The 23678-nt window shown below is 41.1% G+C and overlaps 1 protein-coding gene across 3 annotated transcripts; it reads left to right on the top strand.

The window, feature by feature from the left end:
* The first annotated feature begins 228 nt into the window (after positions 1-228).
* Positions 229-22299, top strand: dpysl3 (dihydropyrimidinase like 3). Of its 3 annotated transcripts, none has more exons than XM_083910157.1 (14): positions 229-375; positions 7732-7820; positions 8827-9011; positions 10031-10195; positions 10310-10371; positions 11197-11277; positions 12548-12616; positions 13556-13676; positions 14456-14612; positions 14984-15125; positions 15867-16037; positions 18267-18446; positions 19764-19917; positions 22147-22299. In XM_083910157.1, the coding sequence occupies exons 1-14, from the start codon at positions 337-339 to the stop codon at positions 22239-22241; spliced, it is 1710 nt and encodes a 569-aa protein (XP_083766283.1). In that variant the 5' UTR covers positions 229-336; the 3' UTR covers positions 22242-22299. The 3 variants fall into 3 exon arrangements, with proteins under 3 accessions (XP_083766283.1, XP_083766282.1, XP_083766284.1); XM_083910156.1 differs by having other exon boundaries at positions 19764-19935; XM_083910158.1 differs by lacking the exon at positions 229-375 and adding an exon at positions 6343-6346 and having other exon boundaries at positions 19764-19935.
* The last annotated feature ends 1379 nt before the right edge of the window (positions 22300-23678 follow it).

The raw sequence follows: 23678 nt of genomic DNA, 5'->3' as shown, positions 1-23678 counted from the left end.
TATATAAATAACTTATTAATACTTGATTATAAATAAAAAAACACTGTCTACAGTGGTGTCAGTTTAATAATGTGACTCCACTGCGCCTCCCAGTGGCAAGATTGCCGCACTGCAGCTCTCCAAATGCGAGCTTATTGAGGGAGGGGCCGCGTGACTGTGGAGCAGAGACGCTCCTATAGCTCGGTGCGAGGCACTTTACATCGCACTGACAGAGGGGCGACCATTCCCCGAAGCTCCATCCAGGCGATCTCAGGGCCGCTGCTGCAGCATCCGGAATAAGAGGGAATATTTTTTTAAACCCAGCTTTATTTTGAAGGCGTAATCGAGTGAGAAAAGATGTCCTATCAAGGGAAAAAGAACATCCCGAAGATCACGGTGAGTAAAAACAGTTATTCTGGGGGCAACTTTGATGCTGCAGATCTCTGCTCATCAGGAACATTATTCCCTCTGCGCGCTGCTGCTGCATTCAGATCCTCACCGGGATTATAATCTGTGTGTGTGTGTGTGTTTCCATTGTGAGAGCAGACTGCAGAAATAAAGAAAAGAAAGAAAAAAATAATGCGCACAGTGAGACTGAGTATGAGCGGCTGCCATAGTGACAGCCGCTCAGAGGAAATAAGGCGTTTTCTTAAAGGTGTCCGAGCGTTTTCTTTGTTGCGCTGATCCATGCGTGTGAGCGCGCGCCGGCTCGCCCTTAAAAATCACTGTCATGCACACATTATTAAAGCTGCTTTATCATTCTTAAATATGCTCTGCTAGTATATCATTTACACATTTTTAATGACCTTTGTTGCAGTTTGATATGTTAATCTATTTCCCATTAGAATAAAGAAAAAAATCACACTATAACCATTTTAGCTCAACCCTTTCTCTCTAAAAATAGATTATTCTGGGCCTTATTACTTATTTTTAATGCACATTGTGTCACTGACATCCTAATAATACTGTGGAGCCATTATATTAATCTTATTGTGCTAATTAGATGACAAAGAAATGAGTCATGTGGAAATATCTGCTCATTATTTCCACCACAGACTTCATTCATTCATGTATTTATTTATTTATTCAGATGTAAAGGATGGATGTGTCAGCTGCAGACCACAGACATGGGACTGTGCTGGTGTTGCAGGCTGGTGCAGAGGGAGTGATGATGATGATGATGATGATGATAGTGGGGAGGATAGAAAAAAAGAAAGAAAGAAAGAAAGAGACAGAGAGGTGGGGGAGAAAACACACGCCCATTTGCTACGAGATGCTCGAATAAGCCGGCCCCTGTGATGAGGCGACTCCTCAGACTCCTCTGTCAGAGCGTCAAGGGTGGAGGAGATGATGGTGTGTTGGTTTGTGTCACAGCCTTTACAACTGCAGACAAACCTCTCCCACTGTATGTGTGGGGAAATCCAAAATGACTGCCTTCCAGTCTTCATTGTTGCAGTTGCAGGAGGCTGCAGTCAGGGGTGTGTTGGTCATGCAGCTGTGGGTGACACAGCCTTTGTCTTTGCCTTCTCTCAACTGATGGTAGGGTGTAGCTTTAGCCTGTAGAGATCCTTTATCCTCTATAGTTATGATGAGGCATTTATTTTCATGTCATTACTCCTCCTAATCCTAATCTCACTATCACTATGATAAGGTGGGCCAGAGTTTTCCAATTCCTCATAGTAGGGAGCATTTTTTTAGTCAATATTCATTTTCATTATCTCAATATCTCATTATCTGACTTAGGACAACGTACATGAATCAGCATATCAGTAGAAAGAGTTTTTTTGCCTGGTTAAATGAAAATAAAATAAGAAAGCATCACATGTGTCGGAATTAGCACAGTTGTTAAATTACATCCATAAAACCAACAATTACACAAATAACTCACATATTTGTACTTAAATTAAATGTGTAATAAATTGAAAGACCCTAAATTAAGATTTAATTTCCGGTGGATGTGGTTTCCAGGTTGTAAAGGCGTGTGTGTAGTACCTGTACCAGCCACCAGGGAAGGTAAACTGATTTCTGTCCTGAGTATGAAGCAGTAGGCCTCTCTGGATCTGTAGATAGTGTCTTATAGTTTTAAAACACAACAATATGCAAACATTTATTATTTACAGACGTCCAAAGGCCAGAGAGAGAGTTGTGCTTGTCCGTTCTATTCCAGCTGTTTCCTTCCGTCTCAGCCAGAACAGCTCCGTCACATTTCTAGGTGTGGTTCCTCTTCTTCTTCTTCTTATTCCCTTGCCTCATATGCTCTCACTGAAGCCTCAGTGTTCTTCCAGGCTGGCACATGTCATCGCTAATCTCCCCCAGCTGTGACAATCATCTCTGGGCCTGGGCAGACTGACGGGTGGACGGACGGTGGCACCACCACCACCACCACCACCACCACCACACGCCCGTACTCTGAGCCACAGCCAGGCAGCAAAGTGGGCTTTTTTAGTGCAAACATAATAACCCGAGCGGCCACCCAGATGTTGACTCGCCATGGCAACCGCTGTGTGTGTGTGTGTGTATACAGTCGTGATGGCAGGAAAACACGGGTTTGTCGTGATTTGACACACGTTACGATTGTGTCATGCCGTGGAGAAGTAAGACTGTGTAATTCAAGCTGTCTGGCCCAATCACATCCAGCTTTTTTTTTTTTTTTGTCGTCGCCATGGTTACACATGGTTACACTGCTTTACTGCAGCGGGCCTATCACAAGATCAACATTCCAGTAAAGATAGATTTCTCCTTATTTTTTTGGAGCTTTGGATCGAGCCTCTGCGATTAATTTAGAGCGATAACGTCTCATTGTTTTCACTTTTCCAGAATGTGAAACACACACAAAAAAAGTGTGCAGTTGTTTTTTTTTTCGGGTAAAGAGTAAATATTTTTTTGCTCGCTAGGCAACAGAGCTGAAGCAGAGGCAGCGGTGAACATTCAGGATGACTTCCTTGTTCCAGAGCTGCCTCCCTGCTGCTCTCTCTCTCTCTCTCCACCCACACTATACTCTCTCTGTGTCACACTTAATGGAAGGTTTTTCCCTCTTAATATCACCGTGTCAGACATGTTTGGTCTGTTCTGTAGCGCCATGTTCTCCACAATGAAGCACTGAGGATTCTGCATTTTTTTAAGCACCTCTTCCTTCAGTTTTCAGTGGACGTGGTCGTCGTCGTACAAACACAACATCCTGTCATCTATTTTTGATCGCTGCTGGCTCTGTGTAGCACAAAGTTGACAGTTTCCTGTACAGTGTGAAGTGCTTTGTTTTGTCAAGAATAAAACACGTCGTATATTTCCCCCCCCCAAAAAAACTCTCCAGAGATCTCATCTCACAGATAAAGATAAGCTGCTCCATGTTTTATTTTTACTTTTTTTCCCAGTGACTTAACCTTGAAGGCATCAGAGCAGCAGCAGCAGCAGCGTTGACGGCTCCCACCTCCTTCTCATAGTTTCATACGATCTGTTTAGATTAGAGACAGACGCTCGTGTACATTTTGTCATGATTTCAGCGTATTGGAATGGGTTTCGTTGAGTTGTGTTTGCATGACAACAGGTTTGATAATCCTCCTCCTGCAGCGGCCCTGATTTGTTGACTCTCTGGCAGCAGAAAGAAATCCTGCACTCGGTGACTTATACGGTAGAGAGAAAACACACTAAATCCTCTGCTGTTTACTCAGCTCTGAAAATGTGAGTCGGTCACAGTCGCACAGTTTTAGATTAGAAGATAGGATTCAGGCTTCAGATTAAATGAAAGGCCTCGCTGTCTTTATTGAATCTGTCTTGAAAGATCACTTTTATTGTGCAGACGTCTGATCTTTGAGGTTATTCAGAGTGTTTGAGGACATCCTGGGCTTTGTGTATTCGTTTAGAAACACTAAACAAAAGAGTGGAAAGCAGAAATAGCACTTGCTCTATTCAGCTATTAACTTCAGATTATGAAGATAATACGTTGTTGTACCTCTGGATTTTATAACATCTATGGACCAGTGGAAGAAAGTGTTTTCTGAGTGGATACAAATGCATGAAATACTTGAATCCACAATGGATAAACTCTTTTTTTTCTGCCATTCGCTGTGCGGCTGCTCCTTCACAATCCATCATTATCAATTACTGCGGAGAACTGGTTTAACATCGACGTGACGCGGTCAGTGACCTCTGAACATCAGAGCAAATCAGCATCAACGTCACCACTGTTTTTTTTTTTGTTGTTGTTGTTGTAAACGTTCAAATCAAAAAGAAATGACTCTGTAGTAGCTGCTCAATAACTCAGGATGTGTATTTTTTGATTGAGTTGCACTAGATCGTGTGATTTCCGTCGTACCATCTTGAATCAGTTGTGGCCGTTAAATCGTCGCGAGCGAGAGCCAGAGCAGCAGAAAAAGAAAAGATAAATTCCAACACTGTTATGATGACTGTGTCTGTTCAATATGTGCATATGTGCTGTCTCATTAAAGCGGCTTATTCCCATAACCACATAATAGCACACGGCGAATCCACTTTAAAAAACATACTTTTAACTTTATGAAAAATGTCATTTTATAAATGTTTTCTTACTGAAGGAAGTTTAAATATCAGAATAACGACATAACTGTGGCTACGCTGGAGAAACAGCGAGCTGTCACTTTACTGTGTTTCATATATCATTTGAATTTAACGTTAAATGACCCATGTGTCCGTCTGCAAACAATACTCTATTGTCTTATATTAAGATATATGAAGTGTGCTTTTTTATCTGCCAAACTCAAATACCACATATATAATCATTACTGCTATTCTACTATGATTTAAGACGTCCGCGTTTAATCTACTTTTCATCGTACGCGGTTGTTTAAGTGACAGTAAGTTCATCGTGTTGTTCACTGGCAGTTGTTTGGGGTTTGGGAAGCGATTGACTGTCAAAATATTTGTGGTCTCACATGTTGTTATAGGCCAGAGAGAGAGAAACAGAGAGAGAGAGAGACTGCTGGAGGACTTCTTCTGTAAGGCAGCCATGTTGGCACGGCTTTCAGTGGCTGCAGTATCGTAAATCAGATGCAAGTTTGAGTTTGGGCAGTCTCTGAGGCTGTGCTGCTGCTGCTCTGTTGAGTTTGATCATTTGAGACGTTCATAGATCGCATAATCGCAGCTTTTATCCAGACTGAAAGCTTGAGCTTGCGCTTAATCTGTCAGTTTGTGTCGTTCTATCTATCTTCTATCGCTCTATTCTCCACATGAGGGTCGCTGGTGCAGATCTCAGCGTCTATAAAGGCAGGGTCACACCCTGGAGAGGTCAACCAGTCCATCACAGGGAGACAAACAACAATTAAGAGTGTATAATTTACCTAATCGCCAAATCTACATGTTTTTGGACTGACAAATTCACAGTCAGTCCAAAAACAGCAGTGATATCAGTAAGAAAAATAAATTTTTAGTTGCAGTAACTATTTATTCTCACGTTTATTGACGTTGACAAATTGACTCATTGTCATTTAATCAGTGCAACTCTGCTCTAATCTAATCAAAATCCACATGATTCCAGATTTGAGACACACACACACACACACACAGTGTTCTCACGAAGTCAGAGCAGCTGAGACTTTGCTCTGTTTTGGAATGAGCCGTCGAAGCCGGAGCGACAGTTTCAGGGCAAGTGTCGCTCTGCAGAATGATCTCCAGGCTCTGATGACTGTGGTGTAATGTGTTGTTTAAGGGTGTGGTCTCTCCATGCTGGAAGATGCTGGCTTCACACTGCTCCATCACCAACACACAGAAGAAGAGAAACACACATGTGTGTTTATGAGCTCAGCAGATACAGACACACACTTTGTAAGGCTTTTTTTTTTCTCTTCTCCTGATGGATGAAGGAGTGGCTGCGATTCATTGCACTGATGAAATCGTGGGTCCACAGCCAGACGTGTAAATCATTTCACACATGTGGTAATGGGAGAACAGAGAAGTCTGTTCTTTTATAGCACGAGTTCTGACCGTTTCCCAAAAAGTGAAGGTGATCCATGTTCGACGGACAACGTAATATAAAGAAATTATATTCTCCGAGGCATAGATGATGATTCACTTGACCTTTATAGGAGCTATTTTTGTTTTGTAGCAGGCTTTTTTGAGCTGTCGTAAAAGATTGACAATCATTTAATGGATTAATCACATGATATATGTATTATTTGATGCTTTTTATGATGTCACCACAAACACATGTGATGTTTTACGGACAAATTGAATAATCAGCGCATGAATTGCGTGTATAAATGATATGATTATATAAAAAAGGGTCTTAAAATGGCACAATATTGTAGTTTTAAAGACTGAACTCTCTCAGGGAGCTCCTAAAGTAACCTGCTGTGAGAATGAATAACATTTGATTAACACATACATGAAGATCACAGTAAATTAACTCACAGGGAAGCATTGTGGGGCGAGGTCAGCATTCATTCATATGTCACGAAGGTGTCAGTGGTGTCGTATTCAGACGTCTGTCAGGGTTTTAATGGCTGCTCTGTAAATCTGCAGGAACATAATCATACATATAATAATATATAATATACGAGTATAGTGTCACAAATAACAGTTAAACCGAGCTCAAACCCTCAAATAAAGTCAGCCCAGTATCATATAAGGTCATATAATGTCATAATCTTCAGCCATGCAGCCAGTTGTGCACTCACCACACACCATTCAATAAGTCAAAAAATCCTACGCCCAGTTTCCCCTCCCCTCTTTCCCCTTGCAGCCAACCCATCGCCATGACAACAGGCTGCTAGAGCTCGTCCACGGTGCAGCAGCAGCAGTGGATTCAATATCTGACTGTGGCGTCATAGCAACGCCCCGATCACGCCACATGAAGGGCCTTCCTCAGACATGACTGTGTATACTTTAGTGGTTTCAAATTCAATTTTGAAAGTATAAAAGTATGTAAGTGTGTGTGTGTGTGTATTACATTCATTGGTTTGGGAGATTAAAAAATGTCCCTCAATACCGTATTAGCACATGTTTCTGATCTAAACTATGAATGGATTGTATTGTGGAAACTGGAATCCACAGCTTGAGTGGTTCAACAAAAAATGTGGCATGACAAAATCTGGATTCATTATCTTCTCCTGTGTCGTTTTAACGCAAAGAAATGCTAATGCAATCTCCTTTCTTGTGATTGGAGATACAAACATCAGACGAGCACGCCCACATTATCCTTTTAGCGATTTATTTTGCCATGAAAATGTTTTTGCAAGCTTGAAGGCAGCAGTAATCATTATTACAAGCTTCCCTTTGTGCACTATTAGTTTTTTTAAAATCTGAATTTATTTGGCGCACACACCACAGACAGACAAGCGACAGAGAGACCAGTCACATGTTTGAAGCCTTGACGCAAGACATCTATTATGAGCGATCATGATAATTATAAAAACAGCCTGACTTAGTAAAACATGTCAGTTTTATTAGATTTTTCATTGGTACATGCAGTATTTAAGTCTGTGACTGTACAGTATGCTGAAGAAGCTGCAGGACATTGTTAAACCGATAACCTTCTGTGTTATTTTTATTCTGGAACAATGCTCTGTGTAGTATTTGATCAACTCATTCAACAAAATGTAAAGAAAAATCCACAGTCAGAGCTAAACTGAGAAGGATGTGTTTACTCAGACAAGAATGGCCTCTTTCTTCCCAGCCATGAATGAATGAATACAATACTATTTATTGCCTCAGAGGAGGAAGAGACTTTGATTGAATTATTATTATTATTATTCTAACATCTCTCTCATTTTCTCTCTGCAGAGCGATCGGCTTCTGATCAAAGGCGGGAGGATCGTGAACGATGACCAATCGTTTCACGCCGACATCTACATGGAGGATGGCCTCATTAAGTAAGTGCTCCACTGTCCTCGTTTCTGTTCTGCTCTCTTATCTATTTCCCACGTGCATTCAATCCTCAACTCAACGTCATTACCCTTCATTTCCTGTCTTATCCAACAGCCATTTCGTTCTAATGAGACTGCAGGAGAAATATAATGCTTATTTTTACGTAAAAATGGATTCTGCGTTGACTTCAATAGCTCTTTTGGAGATTTAGGACATCTACAAGATTAAAATCTATTAAGACAAGGAAACGTGTATATATTGAAGTAGATTCATGTTTTAAAGGTCCAAAATGTTTCAAATTTAAGAAGTTCTTTGGCATCTGTTTGTATTAATGTATAATCGTTTTAAAATAGAAATTGTATGTTGTTTTTTTGTCTAGCCTTAGAATAAGCCTTTTGCATAGACCGGTATCTTAGGCAGGGGCCTTGCATTACGGAGGCCGCCATCTTGGGCCGATGTTTCCACAGCGGCCCAAATGGACAAATCAGGAAGAGTGTACATTTCATTACATTTATATACATCATCCTACTATATAATGATAATTATCACAATCTGCATTGCATTGTCACATCCTCAAGTAAGAAAAATATGATGAGGCTCAGTTGGAGTTGTCAAATGGACCAAATGAACTCTATTTAGCAGCTTCACTTTGCAGCAGGCTGAGGTAAAATGCGTGAGTTCCTCTCTCCCGTCTGTCCTCACCCTCACCCTCTGTCCTTCCTCTCCCAATTATAAACCCTTTGTTCCCCCTCTAAGTCTCTCTCTGAGTCTGGCAGCTCAGGGAAAAGGCACCCACTAAAAGCCTGGTGTTGCATAATAAACACCCCGCTCTGTCTGGCTTGTCTTCCTCTATAAAGTCTGAACAACAGAGTGGGGCTGAAAATGTTGATGTGTTGACATGGTGACAATGTGTCGCGTCGAGCTTGGCCGACTTTGTTTCGGGTTCAACTGTTTTTGCACCTAAAAATCAGCACTTTCTGCCTTGTAAACATTGTGTAACCCCCCCGACAGGCAGATCGGAGACAACCTGATCGTGCCAGGCGGCGTGAAGATCATCGAGGCCCAGGGGAAGATGGTGATCCCGGGCGGCATCGACATCCACACCCACTTCCAGATGCCTTACCGTGGAACCACGACCGTGGACGACTTTGCTCAGGGATCCAAGGCTGCGCTCGCTGGGGGAACGACGATGGTCGGTGAGTTCTACAGGCGGAGGATTCCTTTCAGGCCGAGACCAAAGCTGAAAAGAGGGAGGGTAGAGAGACCCCAAAGTCTCATTTTTGGCAAACCTCCCAAAAGAGCACCACACAATGGAGTCAGTGTTAGTGGGATGCCACTGGGGGAAAGGGGTGTGTGTGTGTAGTGTGTAACACTAATCCCATAGAAATAGAGCACCAGTGTGTGTCTTCATGCTTGTCTGCATACAGTATGAGTTTGTGTGTGTTCACTGAAGTTCAGAGACCAAACACTGTCACAGCTGCTAGATACCAGCGTCTCATTAGTATCAGCTCTGTCTCCACTAACACACTACGATGTGTGTGAGACGGTGAACACAAAAGTGCACAAAGTTGCTGTGGTGAACAACAACAATATTATTTGTTGTTTTGTGACTGTCGTGTCCAGCTCTATCCCATTAACATAAGCAGATTGGTTCTTCTTTAATGAGATAAAGAAGGCAGGCAGGTGATGTGGCACGAGGATTTACTTCATTGTAGCTGAGTAAGACGGTGCATAATTTGTGATTACTGTGATGCATGAAGACGGTTTACTTTGTATTTTGTGTATAAATAATGGATCATCGTCTATTATTTATTCTAAACTGCACTCGCAAATGTATAAAAATGTATTTGTGTGGAGCTAAGAATGCTAATCTGAGTGAGATTATACCTTAATGTTACTCTATATATAATGTTGATAGACTCCAGTGAGTGTAAAGGATGTATTCATGCAGAAAAACCAGAGAAATTATGAATTGAAGAATTGAAGAGACCCCAGATTGTTCTGGGACAGCCAGACAAAGATGTCCAAAATCTAAATTGACATTGACACGGTTGGTCCCCGTCGTCTGAACACTAAGAATCCAGACTGACAGCTGATTATGCAACATTAACAATAGTGGAGGGGGGAGTACATAACCTTCTGTCACCTCTTCATCTTGTATTTTTCCTTCTCCCCTCCTCATCCTCCTCATTCCTCCACCATCCACACCTTCCAGTGGACCATGTGATCCCAGACCCCGGTAACAGTCTGCTGGAGGCGTACGACCAGTGGAGGCAGTGGGCCGACGAGAAGGCCTGCTGCGACTACTCGCTGCACGTGGACATCACCCACTGGAGTGACAGCGTTCAGCAGGAGCTGGAGTGTCTCATCAAGGAGAAAGGTGAAAGATGATATACAGTATAGCTTTAATAAAATCATGGGAAATCAGCCAGTTGGCTTTGTAGTTTTATGTTCTCTTTCCTTTTATTTATTGTGTTGTCTTTTTATTTTACAGGTGTGAACTCGTTCCAGGTCTACATGGCTTACAAGGACTACTATCAGATGACCAACAGTGAGGTAAAAACACTTACATACACGATATATACACACACTCATTTTATATTATGTTATTAGACTCCAGATGTGGGAAGAAAGGCAATTTATATTTAAATGTTTTCACTTTTGCTCAGATTTGCTTTCATTTTCATTTAAAAATGACAAACTGTGACAATGAAAAATATTTTTTTTGTAAAACAGTGCATGTATATGTAAATGTTAGTGTTAAAAAAGGAAAATATGGTCATAAAGCATGTAAACATGGCAACAAATACAACAATACAAGTGTTGGTGTCTGTTTAAACACTTGTGCACACTGTGAAAACGCATTAAATCCGTGCTAATTCTCAGAATGAGAAGCTATTCCACATGTGTTTGTTAACTATAGTTGCAGCTGACCGTTTATCTTCATTAAGCATTTAAATACCTTGTAATTTTATAACTTACAGCCGGTAATGTGTGGTGTGAGCTCATACTGTAACTCTGCACGTTTATGTTATATTATGCACTAACCGTTAGTCCAGACGCTGTGAGGCCAGGACCCTGGAACTATGGTCAGATGATCTTATAAAGGCAAAAATTAAATGAAATAAAACTGATGTCATTCTGCTGTGCACAGCAGTAAAGGGCAACAACAACGACAGCAACGACGACAACTTGCAGCTCATCCCACACAAGTTTAACCATTTCTGAGACCACACGGAATAATTGCAGAGCGTCGTGGTTGCGCGGAGATCACGTTAAATGTTGGTCTCTTTTAAATTGTGGCTTCAATTTGGCCCAGGAAAAAAAAGGGCTGTCGTATACTTGTGTAAACACAACTCACTCCTCCTTCTCCTCCTGCAGATCTACGAGGTCTTCACCTTCTTGGCAGAGAGAGGAGGCATCGCTCAGGTCCATGCTGAAAATGGCGAGATCATTGCTGAGGTAAACGAGGGTTCTTTTCCTACATCCTCTTTGTCTCCTTGTCCTCATTGTTCTGTTCTTTCATGTGATTTATTTCCTTGGAGTTCACCCAAGTTAACCTGCGTCTTATCGCAGCATCTCACTCTTTACCCTTCAGACTAAACACAGAACCAAGACAGTAATGTGTGGGTGTGCAGTTTATACAAGGCCGTGTCACGCTGTGGACAAACGAAAGTGAACAAACCATAATAGTTGGTGGATTTAGAGAGGTTGGTATTAGTCAGAGCTTCAGACCATGTCTGGGTTGTGTCACATGTCTCTGTGTGTGTGTGTGTGTGTGTTGGATCTGATTCCTGGCTAAATCCCTGCTCTTCATCCAGCTCTGAAGTCTGATTTCCATCAGTTTTAAAATAAAATAAAAAAAAAAGTATCTACAGTAAAGTAAAGCCCTCTGATTATGTAATGACCTGACTTGGCTTCACGGCTCCAGAGAGAGACAGAGTCGCCTTGTTTAGACCTGTGTGTAATGGAAAGGACACGTTGAGACGTTGAGTTATAGGGAAAATACACAGAGATATCATTAAAATAAAGAGCGCTGTCAGCACAGTGACCTGATTACTTTGTCCTGAAAGGCAAATATCCACTTGTGCCAAGGGTAAATGCTGACTCACATGTAAAATATGTTCTAATTTAAGTGTTGATGATCTCTGTAGAGGTTATGTCTGTTATATCTGACGTCTGTTGTGTTTAACAGCACTTTTTAGTATAAATGAACCAGGGTTACACAATATTTTGTTAAATATTCTATTCTTTCCTATGAAAAACATTGTCTAAAAGTGCCTGAATCTATATTTTCTTTTAAGTCTGACAAAGAAAAGTCTGTCTTCAATTTGCATAAATACAAAATTCTGGCATCCCATTTATATTTTTGTCTTTAATTTAAGAAGAATTTATCACATTTCCTGGGTGTTTTCCTTGAATCTTGCTAACAAAGCAAACTAGCAGACAATTAATCATCTGTAATAAGTTTTATTTAAAACCTACACCTAACTAAACGCCTGTCTGAACAACAGTCTTTGATGATTTAATTATTAAGCATCATATGAATAGTTTTTTTTGACGTGACCGGCCCCCTACTGGCCAAACTAGGAGCTCGGTGACCCTAAGGTCATTCAGGTTTGCTGACTCCTGATGTCAGACAAAGCCTCTCTGCACGGTGTGGATTCCCACGGTCACACAAACACAAATATTGAGCCGCTAACATCCAGATGTTTTGGTGTTTGTTGAACAGGAGCAGGCCCGCATGCTGCAGATGGGCATCACTGGACCAGAGGGACACGTGCTCAGCAGGCCAGAGGAGGTACGACACACACATTCAGAGACACTTTAAAGACTCGGAGAAGTGTTTTGAAGTCTTTCAATGCCTTTGGTTTCCTCGTGTTCTTCCGTTTAATGTTTAAATCTGCTTACATCTTTTTCACAAGCGTAAAGAGGTGCAAATTGTCAACAACTGTTGCAGCGAAACAACAAAAAAAAAGGCAAAATGAAAGCCATGCTCACGAGTCAGCAGCTTGTCCGCCTCTGGGCTAGACTGAGATTTTCCACTCAGAGTGAAAGCAGAGTGTCCCTCTGCCTGTATCACAGTGTCACGCAGTGAAGTGGAGTCTTAAGAATCAAACGCTTTGGAAACATAAAACCAATTGAGTAAAAGGCCAAGCATTAGTGCTTTTATCAGTGTCTGATGTGCGAACACATGTAGAATACAGCAGAGATAAACTGACGTGTGGACTAATTTGCTTAATGCAACAAGACGAGGACAAAAAACTGACGACTGACCAGCAATTATTAAGAGTTTAGACAATGCATTTAATGCATGTGCCAATAGTCCACATTTATAAATGATAAAAACATGGGCAAACATATTAAAGCTCCATATTTTTGCAGTTATGTGATTACAGGAGAATGTGCAGGTCATTGTTTTAGCAGAAACCCGGAGTGTAGTTCAAATCATGTCTCTGTGTTCATAAAATATTGAAAAATCACTTTAAGTGGTTTCTGGTAACAACTCTTCACTTGTGTGTTCTCTGCGACTAAATAAAAACCCCAAACCTCACCAGTTCGTCATGTTCAAATTACAACCCTAGCGTTCAGGTTATAAATGAAATACTCAAATGACATGGCTGCAGGAGAAAAATACTTCTGTGCTGCGGTTAAAGAAGATGTTTTATTTGAGTCAAAAATTACTAATGGGAAAGACGTTTCTCAAGTCGGGCCACAATGCTCTGTGTCTGTTTCATAGCTGGAGGCAGAGGCCGTGTTCCGTGCCATCACCATCGCCAGCCAAACCAACTGTCCTCTGTATGTGACCCGAGTCATGAGCAAGAGCGCGGCAGACATTATCTCACAGGCTCGCAAGAAAGGTAAACTCACACTTTACTGACTAAACCATGTCAAAACCTGATGTTTATTCCATTCGATTATATTGTTTACAGTATTTAGTCGTTGAATGCAGTGACCGCAGCATACTTTCTGTCTTATTTTATTTAGAAAACCAGCCCCAAAAAATCTGCCTAAGATCTGATTTTTTTCTTATTCAACCTCCTTTTCTCTATCTGAGATGTCTCTGCTGTGGTACAGACAGTTTTTTAACTGTTCTTGAGATATTGGGGTGGAAAAAAATATCTTCATTCACCAGTGGAATGTTCATCTTTGCCAGTTATTTCTGTGGTTCCGCTGTCACACACAGACCATTCCTCATCGTAAAAAAGAAAAAGAACAAGAGGTGATCCAAGGCTCTGAAGAAGAGGATTTGAGGAAATAGTCCACATAAATGCTTTAATGTGAGGAGCTGTTGACCTTTATGAGGCCACCTCCAGGTGTTTTTACACCGTGAAAGAAAAAGGATATACAGGAGCAGACACTCAATCGCTGCTCCATTGTGAAAGGAAGCAACATCCTCGGCTGTAATTTAGCCAAAATGAAATTTGCACATTTGCCAAGGGTTTGGCTTTTGCAGAGATTAGACGCGGTCCCTCACCTGCAAACACTCACACATGAATTACCAAAGCTTTAGACTTAGATTATACCGCTGACAAGTTAAGCAGTGCTTAAGGGCTGGCCTCGCCGGTTTGAAATAAATCAATTTGATTCACTTTTACATTCGATACCGACATAAACAGATTTTTGCCATGACTTCCAGGAAATGTTGTGTTTGGGGAGCCAATCACAGCCAGCCTGGGGACGGATGGGACACATTACTGGAGCAAGAACTGGGCCAAGGCAGCCTCTTTTGTAACATCGCCTCCTCTCAGCCCTGATCCCACCACTCCAGACTATCTGAACACACTGCTGTCAAGGTACTTGCTTTAATTCGCCTTTATTTAACCTTTATTTTACCTGGCAAAACATTGAGAACAAATTCTTCTTCCAAGTGCCAGAAAACACTGATTGCGGTAATGGATTAATGGTGTAAACATTTAGTTTGCACCTACTAAAAATATTCCTCAAGACGTGGGAAAATGTCAGAAATAAGCACCTGATCGAGGAAGGAGACGACGTGAGCTCACAAAAGAACCTGAGACTAATTAAAAACAGGAAACGTTAGTAACACTTTGTGCCGGAATAACAAAACTATGTCAATTACTTCCAGCCTTTGTGCTCCTGCTCGAGTAAATGAGCCCATTTTTACTTCTTCTATAAATGAATATTCCTTTATCTTTTTTACCAGTGGAGACTTGAGCGTGACCGGCAGCGCTCACTGTACGTTCAGCGTGGCGCAGAAAGCCATCGGCAAGGACGACTTCACTCAGATTCCCGAGGGTGTGAACGGAGTGGAGGAGAGGATGGCTCTCATCTGGGATAAAGCTGTGGTGAGGAGTGGTTTTTGTTTTCTTTTCCTTCTCTGCAAGGTTTTTGTTAGAAGACGGAGACAATAAAAGATTCACAGGATGACTTCATTCTCTTAAGGTTTTTATTTTTATCTTTCACGTCCTCTCCACCGTACTATTTCCCCAAAGAACGACATCGATTGTCATCTGTAGCCACTCAGTGAAATCCACCTCTCTAAAAATAATGACACTCTTGTTCTTCCCAGCTTTAATTCACTGCTTGTCGCTGCCTCTTCTTTGCTTTACTTTATCATTTCACTTGTAATCTGGCCTCACCTTGACCCTCGGGTACAGCTCGCTCACTTTCCTTCTTTCTCTATAGTTATCACGGCATAAGTGTGCTGTTAAAAGACAGATGTGCTGCCTGTAAAAATGTCCTTTTTGAAAGTTAAATCCCTCTCACTTCACTCTTGGCTGAAAAGGGAAATGACGCTGTGCCCCAAAAATGATAAACGTCACAATTTTTGTGGTGTTTTCCATTAAAAGTCACACTTTTATTCATCACAAGAGTTGCAAAATGAATAGAAAATATAGTCAAGACATTGAAATAATACCAACAAAACTGTTTTTTTTGCACAAGGGTTTTCAAGGGTTTTCTAATCATCCAATAGCTTTCTAACGCCATTAGCAAACACAATAAACCATTAGAACACTGGAATATGTCCATATAGATATTTTATTTTTTTACAAATGACTTACTCGTCCCTGTTTTTCCCCACGCAGACTTCCGGTAAGATGGACGAGAACATGTTCGTGGCCGTGACCAGCACTAACGCGGCCAAGATCCTGAACCTGTACCCACGAAAGGGCCGGATCGCCGTCGGCTCCGACGCGGACCTGGTCATCTGGGACACGGACTCCATCCGCACCATCACGGCCAAGACTCACAACTCGGTACAGTGAAGTTTACAGTTTGTATTGAGGATTTATTTCAGTCAAATCCAGCTCTCATCACATTCTTCTTTCACCTCACGTCAGTCTTAACTTGGTCAGATGCTTTTTTTTTTACCATAAGTACTGTTAGGATTTTATTGATCCTGCTAAATGCTATTAAAAAAGACTTATTATATGGGATACAACTGCGTCTCTCAATGGAAAGAGACAAAGCCTGGGAGAGAGAGAGAGCATTATTTTTAAGCAGCTTCCAAAGAGCTCACAGTTCATCACTGTGTAAAGTTGAGCTTCACTAAATCCCCACAAAACCCTCACAGAAAATATGGATTAATGCAAAAAAATCAGCAAACAATTCCCACAAAGCCCTCAGAGTCTCATATTCACATGATCCCAAATGTTAGCTTTAAAAGAATGTCCCTCATTGCACAAGCTTACAGTGAATACCAATATTTCAGATGCCTGCACTAACCCCGCTGAGAATTTGGAACATCTGTACACACGGCCTGCTGTTGGCTAAGGGCGCTTCATAAGTGGAAAACAGCTTATTTGTATTCATGGGAAACGTCTCACTTAACATGCAATCTGAATCAGAGATTCGTCCAAAAAGTGAACTACAAATTGACGATGAGTTCATTTTCTTGTGTTAATATTTGGAGGAAATGTAAGTAACCTGTAATGAGAAACAGCTGCTGCATTTTTCCCCCTTTTTACAAACTCTATCCTTCCTCCTCTGCTACTTTTCCCAAGGTTGGTGTCGTATATGTTACACATTAAAATGTTAAAATATAATGAAAATCTGCACCGCCATGGAACAGAAAAACAAGCTCAAGGAGCTTAATATTTTGCTTTCTTTCTTATAATAAACATGTATGAACTTAATCCAGACAAAAACATGTTGTGTTCAGAGTAAAACAATCCCATTTCATGATCTATGGTCTAAGGGCCTTGCAAAAACACACAGTGTGTGTGTGTGTGTGTGTGTGTGTGTGCACCTGGCATATGTGAGTCATGAGATTTTGGACCATTAAATGGACATTAGAGGATCCCAAACAGGCCACTCAGCAGCAGAGGAAGCATGCCCACAGGAAATTGAGGTTTTACAAGCCGGACCCAAGTCATATTTCACAGAATGAATAATAGTGTTGGTGATGATGATGAAGTGTAGCTTGTACTTTTTAATTCTATTTCCTTAAAAGTCAAATGCTGGTTTGTTTGGTAGCAGAGGAGGAACATTACTCTGTCTCCAGGTGGAGAAAGAGAGAGAGAGAGAACTGGACTCCAAACATCCACTGAGGACCCGTGGGTTTTGTGTTTGTTATATAATGATGCTGCTCCGACTTCCAGATAAAATAACACAAGCTGACAGAAGAGCAGAGCAGAGGCATGGAAACGCCCAGCTCCAGTAAATCCGTCCAAATGGACAGATTTGATTTAAGACCAAACAGGAGCAGCATGCCCCTGTTTACCAAACACAACATGCTTTTTATCAGTATATCTACTCTACTTCTTTTTCTTTGTCAATATAATACTAATAATAAAAAAGTGCTTATATGCACATGCAGAACAGGCAGCACTCATGACATCATGTTTGGCTCACGCTCCCAGTCTTAGTTATGTCCTGTTCTGGCCTGAATTTGGACGAACGGGGCCGTGTGCAGAGGAAATAATCAACAATGGAATGAGGGGAAGGGACCATGTCTCTCTCAGATCACAAACATGTCCAGAGAAAAAAAGAGAAAGAAACAGTTGGCAGAGGCGTAACTGGAATAGGATGCAAGAACAAAATTTAATTGATTACATAAATCAAGAGGAGGGAGAAAAAGAAATGTGAGAAGTGAAGGAATAAAGAGCAGCTTAATTGCAGCAGGTGCCAAAAAGAACAACTGTACTAACAAACAAAGTGATGAACGATGAACTGGAGCAAAAGATTGACTGATGGTGAGATAGCGGGAGGAGAAATGCCTCCTATAGCTCCCCCTGCTGGTGTCTCTGTCCCTTAATTCATTACAAAGTTCATAAACACATGCATCTTTTATTTCAGACCCTTGTAATTACATTTTTAACATTTAAATATACTCCCTTTTGTTGTCTAGTCCTCATATTTTCAGCAGTATTTGTGCCAATGTGAAAAACTTTATTGTGAGTTCACTTTTAATGACATTTCTAACCCTGTACAGTATACAAATTAAACTTTCATAGGTGTATAATAAGTGTATATTTGTGCTTTAGGTGGCCGAGTACAACATCTTTGAGGGCATGGAGCTGCGCGGAGCCCCGCTGGTGGTGATCTGCCAGGGCAAGATTGTTCTGGAGGACGGGAACCTGCACGCCACCTCAGGCGCGGGCCGCTTCATTCCCTGCTCTCCCTTCCCTGACTTTGCCTACAAGCGAGTGAAAGCCAGGAAGCAGGTAAATAGAGAGATAATGGATTCCTCAGCGCACAATGGTATTAAAAGTAAGCTGTTGTTATTGCAGTGCCAAAAAAGAAGCTCTACATGACTGTTATAAAGTCATTTTTCCACTTTCCTGTCTGATATTAAAGCATTTGTACACAATTAAAACATACATATTGATATCCCATATACATGACTGTTTAAATGGCCTGGGTAGTTTGGGCAGTAGGAGGAAAAAAGTCCAACTTTGTGAGGAAAAGGACATTGAATATAAAGTATTTAGAATAATAATACACACATTATTTCAAAATAAAAGTGTTTGTTTTGATGCAGAATGATAAAAAGAATATTTCACAATATAAAGGTATTTAATACAACAAAACATACAGAAATATTTCATTATAACTTGATATTAAATTGCACAGTGTAATATATGAAAAAAGGAATCATAAGGATATATTAAATAATAATTGATTTACCCTTGGCGCCATGTGAGGTCATCATCACTGGACTCGATCTGCTTTCAATAAAAACTGCAAAAATTGGGGTGTTTCTTGTAAAAAACAGTATTGTGCATTGGCTAAAACACTTTGAACGCTTTCTTTTAAGACGGATACCACATTAAAGCCAGTTTATCTTTGCATAAAATATGGATACAGACTCTGAAAATGTCCATTTCACAGTTTTCTTTAAGTTCCAATCATATATTCAGGAACTGAGAGAGTGTTTTCAATCTCATGTCTCTCTTGGGGGCAAAAGAAAGAAAAAGAGAGATTGTATTTTCAAAAACAAACAAGAGAATGGTGAAGAACAGACCTGAAAGAATTCAAAGTTAAAGGTCAGCTGGATGATATATTGTCGGTCTAATAAATAACTCTGTATTACAATAAAAGCCTGAGATGAGTTGGACCGCTGTGATGTAACTGAATCTGCTCACACACAAAAATAATACTTTATTGTATTAAAAACAATCTGTAGACAATGTGACCATTTACTCACTCACAGAAAAGTGAGGAGCTGTTTGTCTTGGTCGCAGTTCTTCATTCACAGATGTCTCTTTTTAAAGGAGCTTCCAAGATTCCACTGAGGTTCACCGCTGACACACAGACGCAGACTTGTTCTCAGTGAGCTTTAAAGCACACAAAAACGCTGTTGTGTGTGTGAATCTGGATCTGCTTCTTAGCAGGAGAAATAATGTGTTTATCATTCAGACACAAACAACCGTATAATACACAACAGGTGTGGACTAAAATGTCTCTTTGTTTTTACTCATCCTTTTTTTCCCCCACTTTTACTTTTCCTCTGACGCCGGTTTGTGTTTGTTGTCGTGCAGCTGGCCGTCCTGAAGGCGGTGCCCAGAGGGATGTACGACGGCCCCGTCTCCGAATACTCCATGTCGCGCGGCGGCACGCCTTCCGCGTCGGCGCGCACCTCCCCGACCAAACAGCCCGTCAGAAACCTGCATCAGTCTGGATTTAGTCTAGCAGGTAACCGTGAAGCATGTGGTGAGCCCAGCTTTTTTATTTTCATACAACACCTTCATCGTCGTCTGGTCCTTCGTCTAAGTTTGTGATTGTTGCTGCAGCCATTTTTCACCTGTACGTACAAACGACGTAGTTATTTCAGCTTGTTGCTGAATGGTAATTCTTTCACTCCTTGGTGAGACTGAAGCCCCTTTTCCAGCTTTGGTCCCAGCTGGAGTCGCCTCACCTCGGCACGGCACGGTTTATGAGTGACTCGTGAGTTGTTTTCAGTGTAAATGAATCATTAGAATCAGTTAAAATGTCAAAATATTAGTTCAGTACTTCCTACATCAGACTCCTGTGTTAAATATTGAGATTAAAGATATTTCCCTAATGCATTTTGAAGATTAACCCATGTTTTTTAGGATTTTTAAGTCTTTTGAACTTGATCTACAGTTCGGCTTTGTTCGGCCTGTGCCGTGCCGTGCCGAGGTGAGTCGTGCCTGAGGAAACACGCCATGAGACTCAGGCCTGTAGCCTGTAGGACCCACTTTATTTAACCTAGTATTAATTCAAAATTGCACAACATTTCTGACTATTTTTCTATGTATCTACATATATCTACATATATCTCAGGCAACAATGACAAAGGGAAGTAATCAATCTCTATTTTTCCCTCCTGCATAAATCCAATCCTCCTCTTGTGAGGCCTGTTAACTACTTTTAGAACCAGTGCCATAAAGAAACTTAATAATCTCTCATTATCTCTCTCTCCAGTCTGATGATATGAACAGTATGGTATGCATTTGGCTTCAGCGCAGGTCTGTGTTTACACGAGGATTTGTCAGTTTTCTGTCACTTGGCTGCGTCAGCTTCTTTGTGTTCTTTCTGTTTGAAAGAATGAACTAAACATACAGCAGATTAAAACCATGCAAACAATACTTTCATCTATGATTTTACATATTCTCTCGACACACGTTAGTGTTTCTGTATTAAAATTATACTATTATTCTTAACTCCTACATGAATTAGAGGACACGTTTGTCCAGTTTTATTATATTTTTTCTATCAGTATCATAAATAAAATACTTTTCCAGGCGTTAAGACCTGTAACTATAGCCTTATTCACAGAGTTCATGGTTAAGAAATGAACTCCCTTCCCCACAGGATATGAGTGTTGGCTTAAGGCCTAAAATGTACAATATGCAAGATTTCCGTCCAAGTATTTAAGCACAGACTGCAGATCTAACATGAGAGGAAACAACACAACACGACGTGTTCTCATTCAACATCTGTTCTGTTCTGCTGTGAGTGAGTGTGTGAGTGAGTTTTGTCCATATTTAAAGTCAGAGTGTGATTTAGAAAACAAATGTGAGGAATTGTTGTTGTCAGGCTTTCGTACACACGGCACTCTCACCGAAAACCAGACGACGCCGTCAGTGTTTCCACAGTTCCTATAATCAAACACAGCAACCGTTGCTATTCCGCCCGGGTCCTTCTGTCCTTTCACTGACGGACTAAACGTGTCCATGTGTCAGCGAAAACATCAGTGTGTGGGAGTCACCTTGTTTAACCTGGAGAGGCTGCAGCTGGAATCCACCGTGAAACACAAAACTACTTTTAATGGCTTTAAAAAAAAAGTCATTTTGAAGGAAAAGTGAAAGGGTTTTGTGACCTCTACTGAGAAGAATGAACACTTTTGACTCTGAGTTTACTCTATGTGTGTGTTCTGTCTCAGAATGACTCAGTCTCTATGTCTATTTTAGTGTATTTTACAGACTAACCCCCTGCAGAGTTGATTTACTTCTCTGGAAAAGGAGATGTGAAGGACTCAGATGAATGAGTATCATCGTCTGACATCACTCTGCTCTCCGTTTATACTCTCGCTGATTGATCACTGGACGCTCTGTCGCTGACATTCTTATTACTTTGACTTTTCAACTATATATATAGATATATATGCACCACATATCAGACTTAATAATACTACTAATATGTGTTGGAAAACCTCTAGTGTCTGGAAACTAATAATGCGTCCCAGTTTCATTTGCTCTGACGGCATAAATCTCGTTCTCTGTGGAGTAAGTCTGAAAAACAAGCGCTCCTATATCACAGGAAGTCTCAGTTTAAAGACACAACCTTAATAGTCAAGTAAAACTTGAGTTTACACACTTTTAAAAAGGTCTAATTTTACGCCAGTGTCCCTGATTTGATGATCCATCAGTCACTGTCACATTTTCTGTTTCCCCGCAGGTCCGCCCGCCCCAGACGACATCCCCATCAGGCCTGCAGGCCGGCGTATTGTAGTGCCCCCCGGTGGTCGTTCCAACATCACATCCCTGAGTTAAACTGCAGGAGGAAAGAGGAGGGGGACGCATTCCAGAAAACGGCAGCAGCAAGAGTGCAGGAGGGAGGGAGTAAGGGAGGGAGGGAAGGAGAGAGGGAGGAGGAGATGCAGAGGACCATGATTAGTTAAATGTTAAAAGAGCAAAACACTGAATCCTCATGCCTTACCTGCCGCAACGCTACCTTGCTCAGAAGAGAACAGTATCCCTTTTCCTGGGGGGGATCTTTAAAGTGGATTTGCTACTTTAAGGATTGAAGTTACCACCAAAGCACACACACAAAACACATAATCCACAGCAGATTACACGTACAGAAAAGACGTAAAAGTCTTGTGCTTTGGTGAATCGAAACATCGTAACACGTTGTTTCCTCGTAGGAAAATGGATACCACTTTTTCTCGGATTGATGCGACGCTTCTTTCATCCTCTTTGGCTTTTTAGTGTCACCCCCCCCCCCCCCACACACACACACACACACCTTTGCTTTATCCATAGTCAGCAAAAACTCTCGAGCCCTCCCCACATGATCACGCAGTACCATTGATTAGCTCTAGGTGGCGTTGTATATACACTTTGATGTGATGTACTGTAGCTTTGTGAATGATGTTGTTTCAGTGAGTTACTGGACCAAGTAAAAAAAAAAGAAGGTGTTTTTATCTTTTATTTTTATTATTTTTTTAAATATCTTAGAGCAGGAGCGCGGTGGGACATGGAGCTGCATGGGCCACATTAACTCGGGTGACGTGATCCATGATCCTTTTTGAGCCTCCCTCTGAGTCTCCTTTTTATGTAATTATTGATGTTAAAAAAAGAAGAAAATCTGCTCAAGAAATGATTATTTTGCGATGTCAAAAACAACTGAGAAAACTAACTAAGAAATCCCTCCTCTTACATTTGCATCTCGCTTATTGCCTGCTTCTGTCACCCTGACGTCATTATACGCAACAGAGGGAATAAAAGATAAAAACCTGAACAGGGAGAACAAAAAAGCAACTCCAGATGCAGTCAAACACGTTTAAAATTTAAAAAAAAACCTGCTTTCACATAACAGCACCTCAACTCTGTCTTTAACGTTTTTATACCTGACAAACTGGCCTTTATGTTGTTTAAAGAACAAGAGAAAGACCATCTTTTTCCTTGTCATTCGAGCAAATCCCCTCTGATACCTGACTAATATTCAATATCAGCCTGAATATGACGTAAAAACATGCTGGATCTGATAATATCAGGGGGTTACATCGCTCTTCTTCTTCTTCTTTCCATCTCTGCTGTTTCCTGGCACAGAGGCAGAGGATTACAGTGCAGCAAATTAAGGTTTGAGCCGATATATTTAGTGTCATCTGTCTCACTGTGGAGGAAAAGGAAAGAGATGACACTTTTATTTGGCAGTTGACCGAGGCAGGGCCGTGTGATGGATTGTTGTATTTATGTTTGTTTGAC

This window comes from Microchirus variegatus (assembly GCF_963457635.1).
Source record: "Microchirus variegatus genome assembly, chromosome: 2".
Lineage (NCBI taxonomy): Eukaryota > Metazoa > Chordata > Actinopteri > Pleuronectiformes > Soleidae > Microchirus > Microchirus variegatus.
Note: the sequence above shows the minus strand (reverse complement) of the source record. Positions and strands in the feature narration are given on the sequence as shown.

Coding starts and splice junctions, on each gene's coding strand:
- dpysl3 (XM_083910156.1), top strand. CDS start 337: ATGTCCTATCAAGGGAAAAAGAACATCCCGAAGATCACG. Junction 16,038..18,266: donor CGGCCAAGACTCACAACTCG/GTACAGTGAAGT, acceptor TTTGTGCTTTAG/GTGGCCGAGTACAACATCTT. Junction 19,936..22,146: donor AGGTAACCGTGAAGCATGTG/GTGAGCCCAGCT, acceptor GTTTCCCCGCAG/GTCCGCCCGCCCCAGACGAC.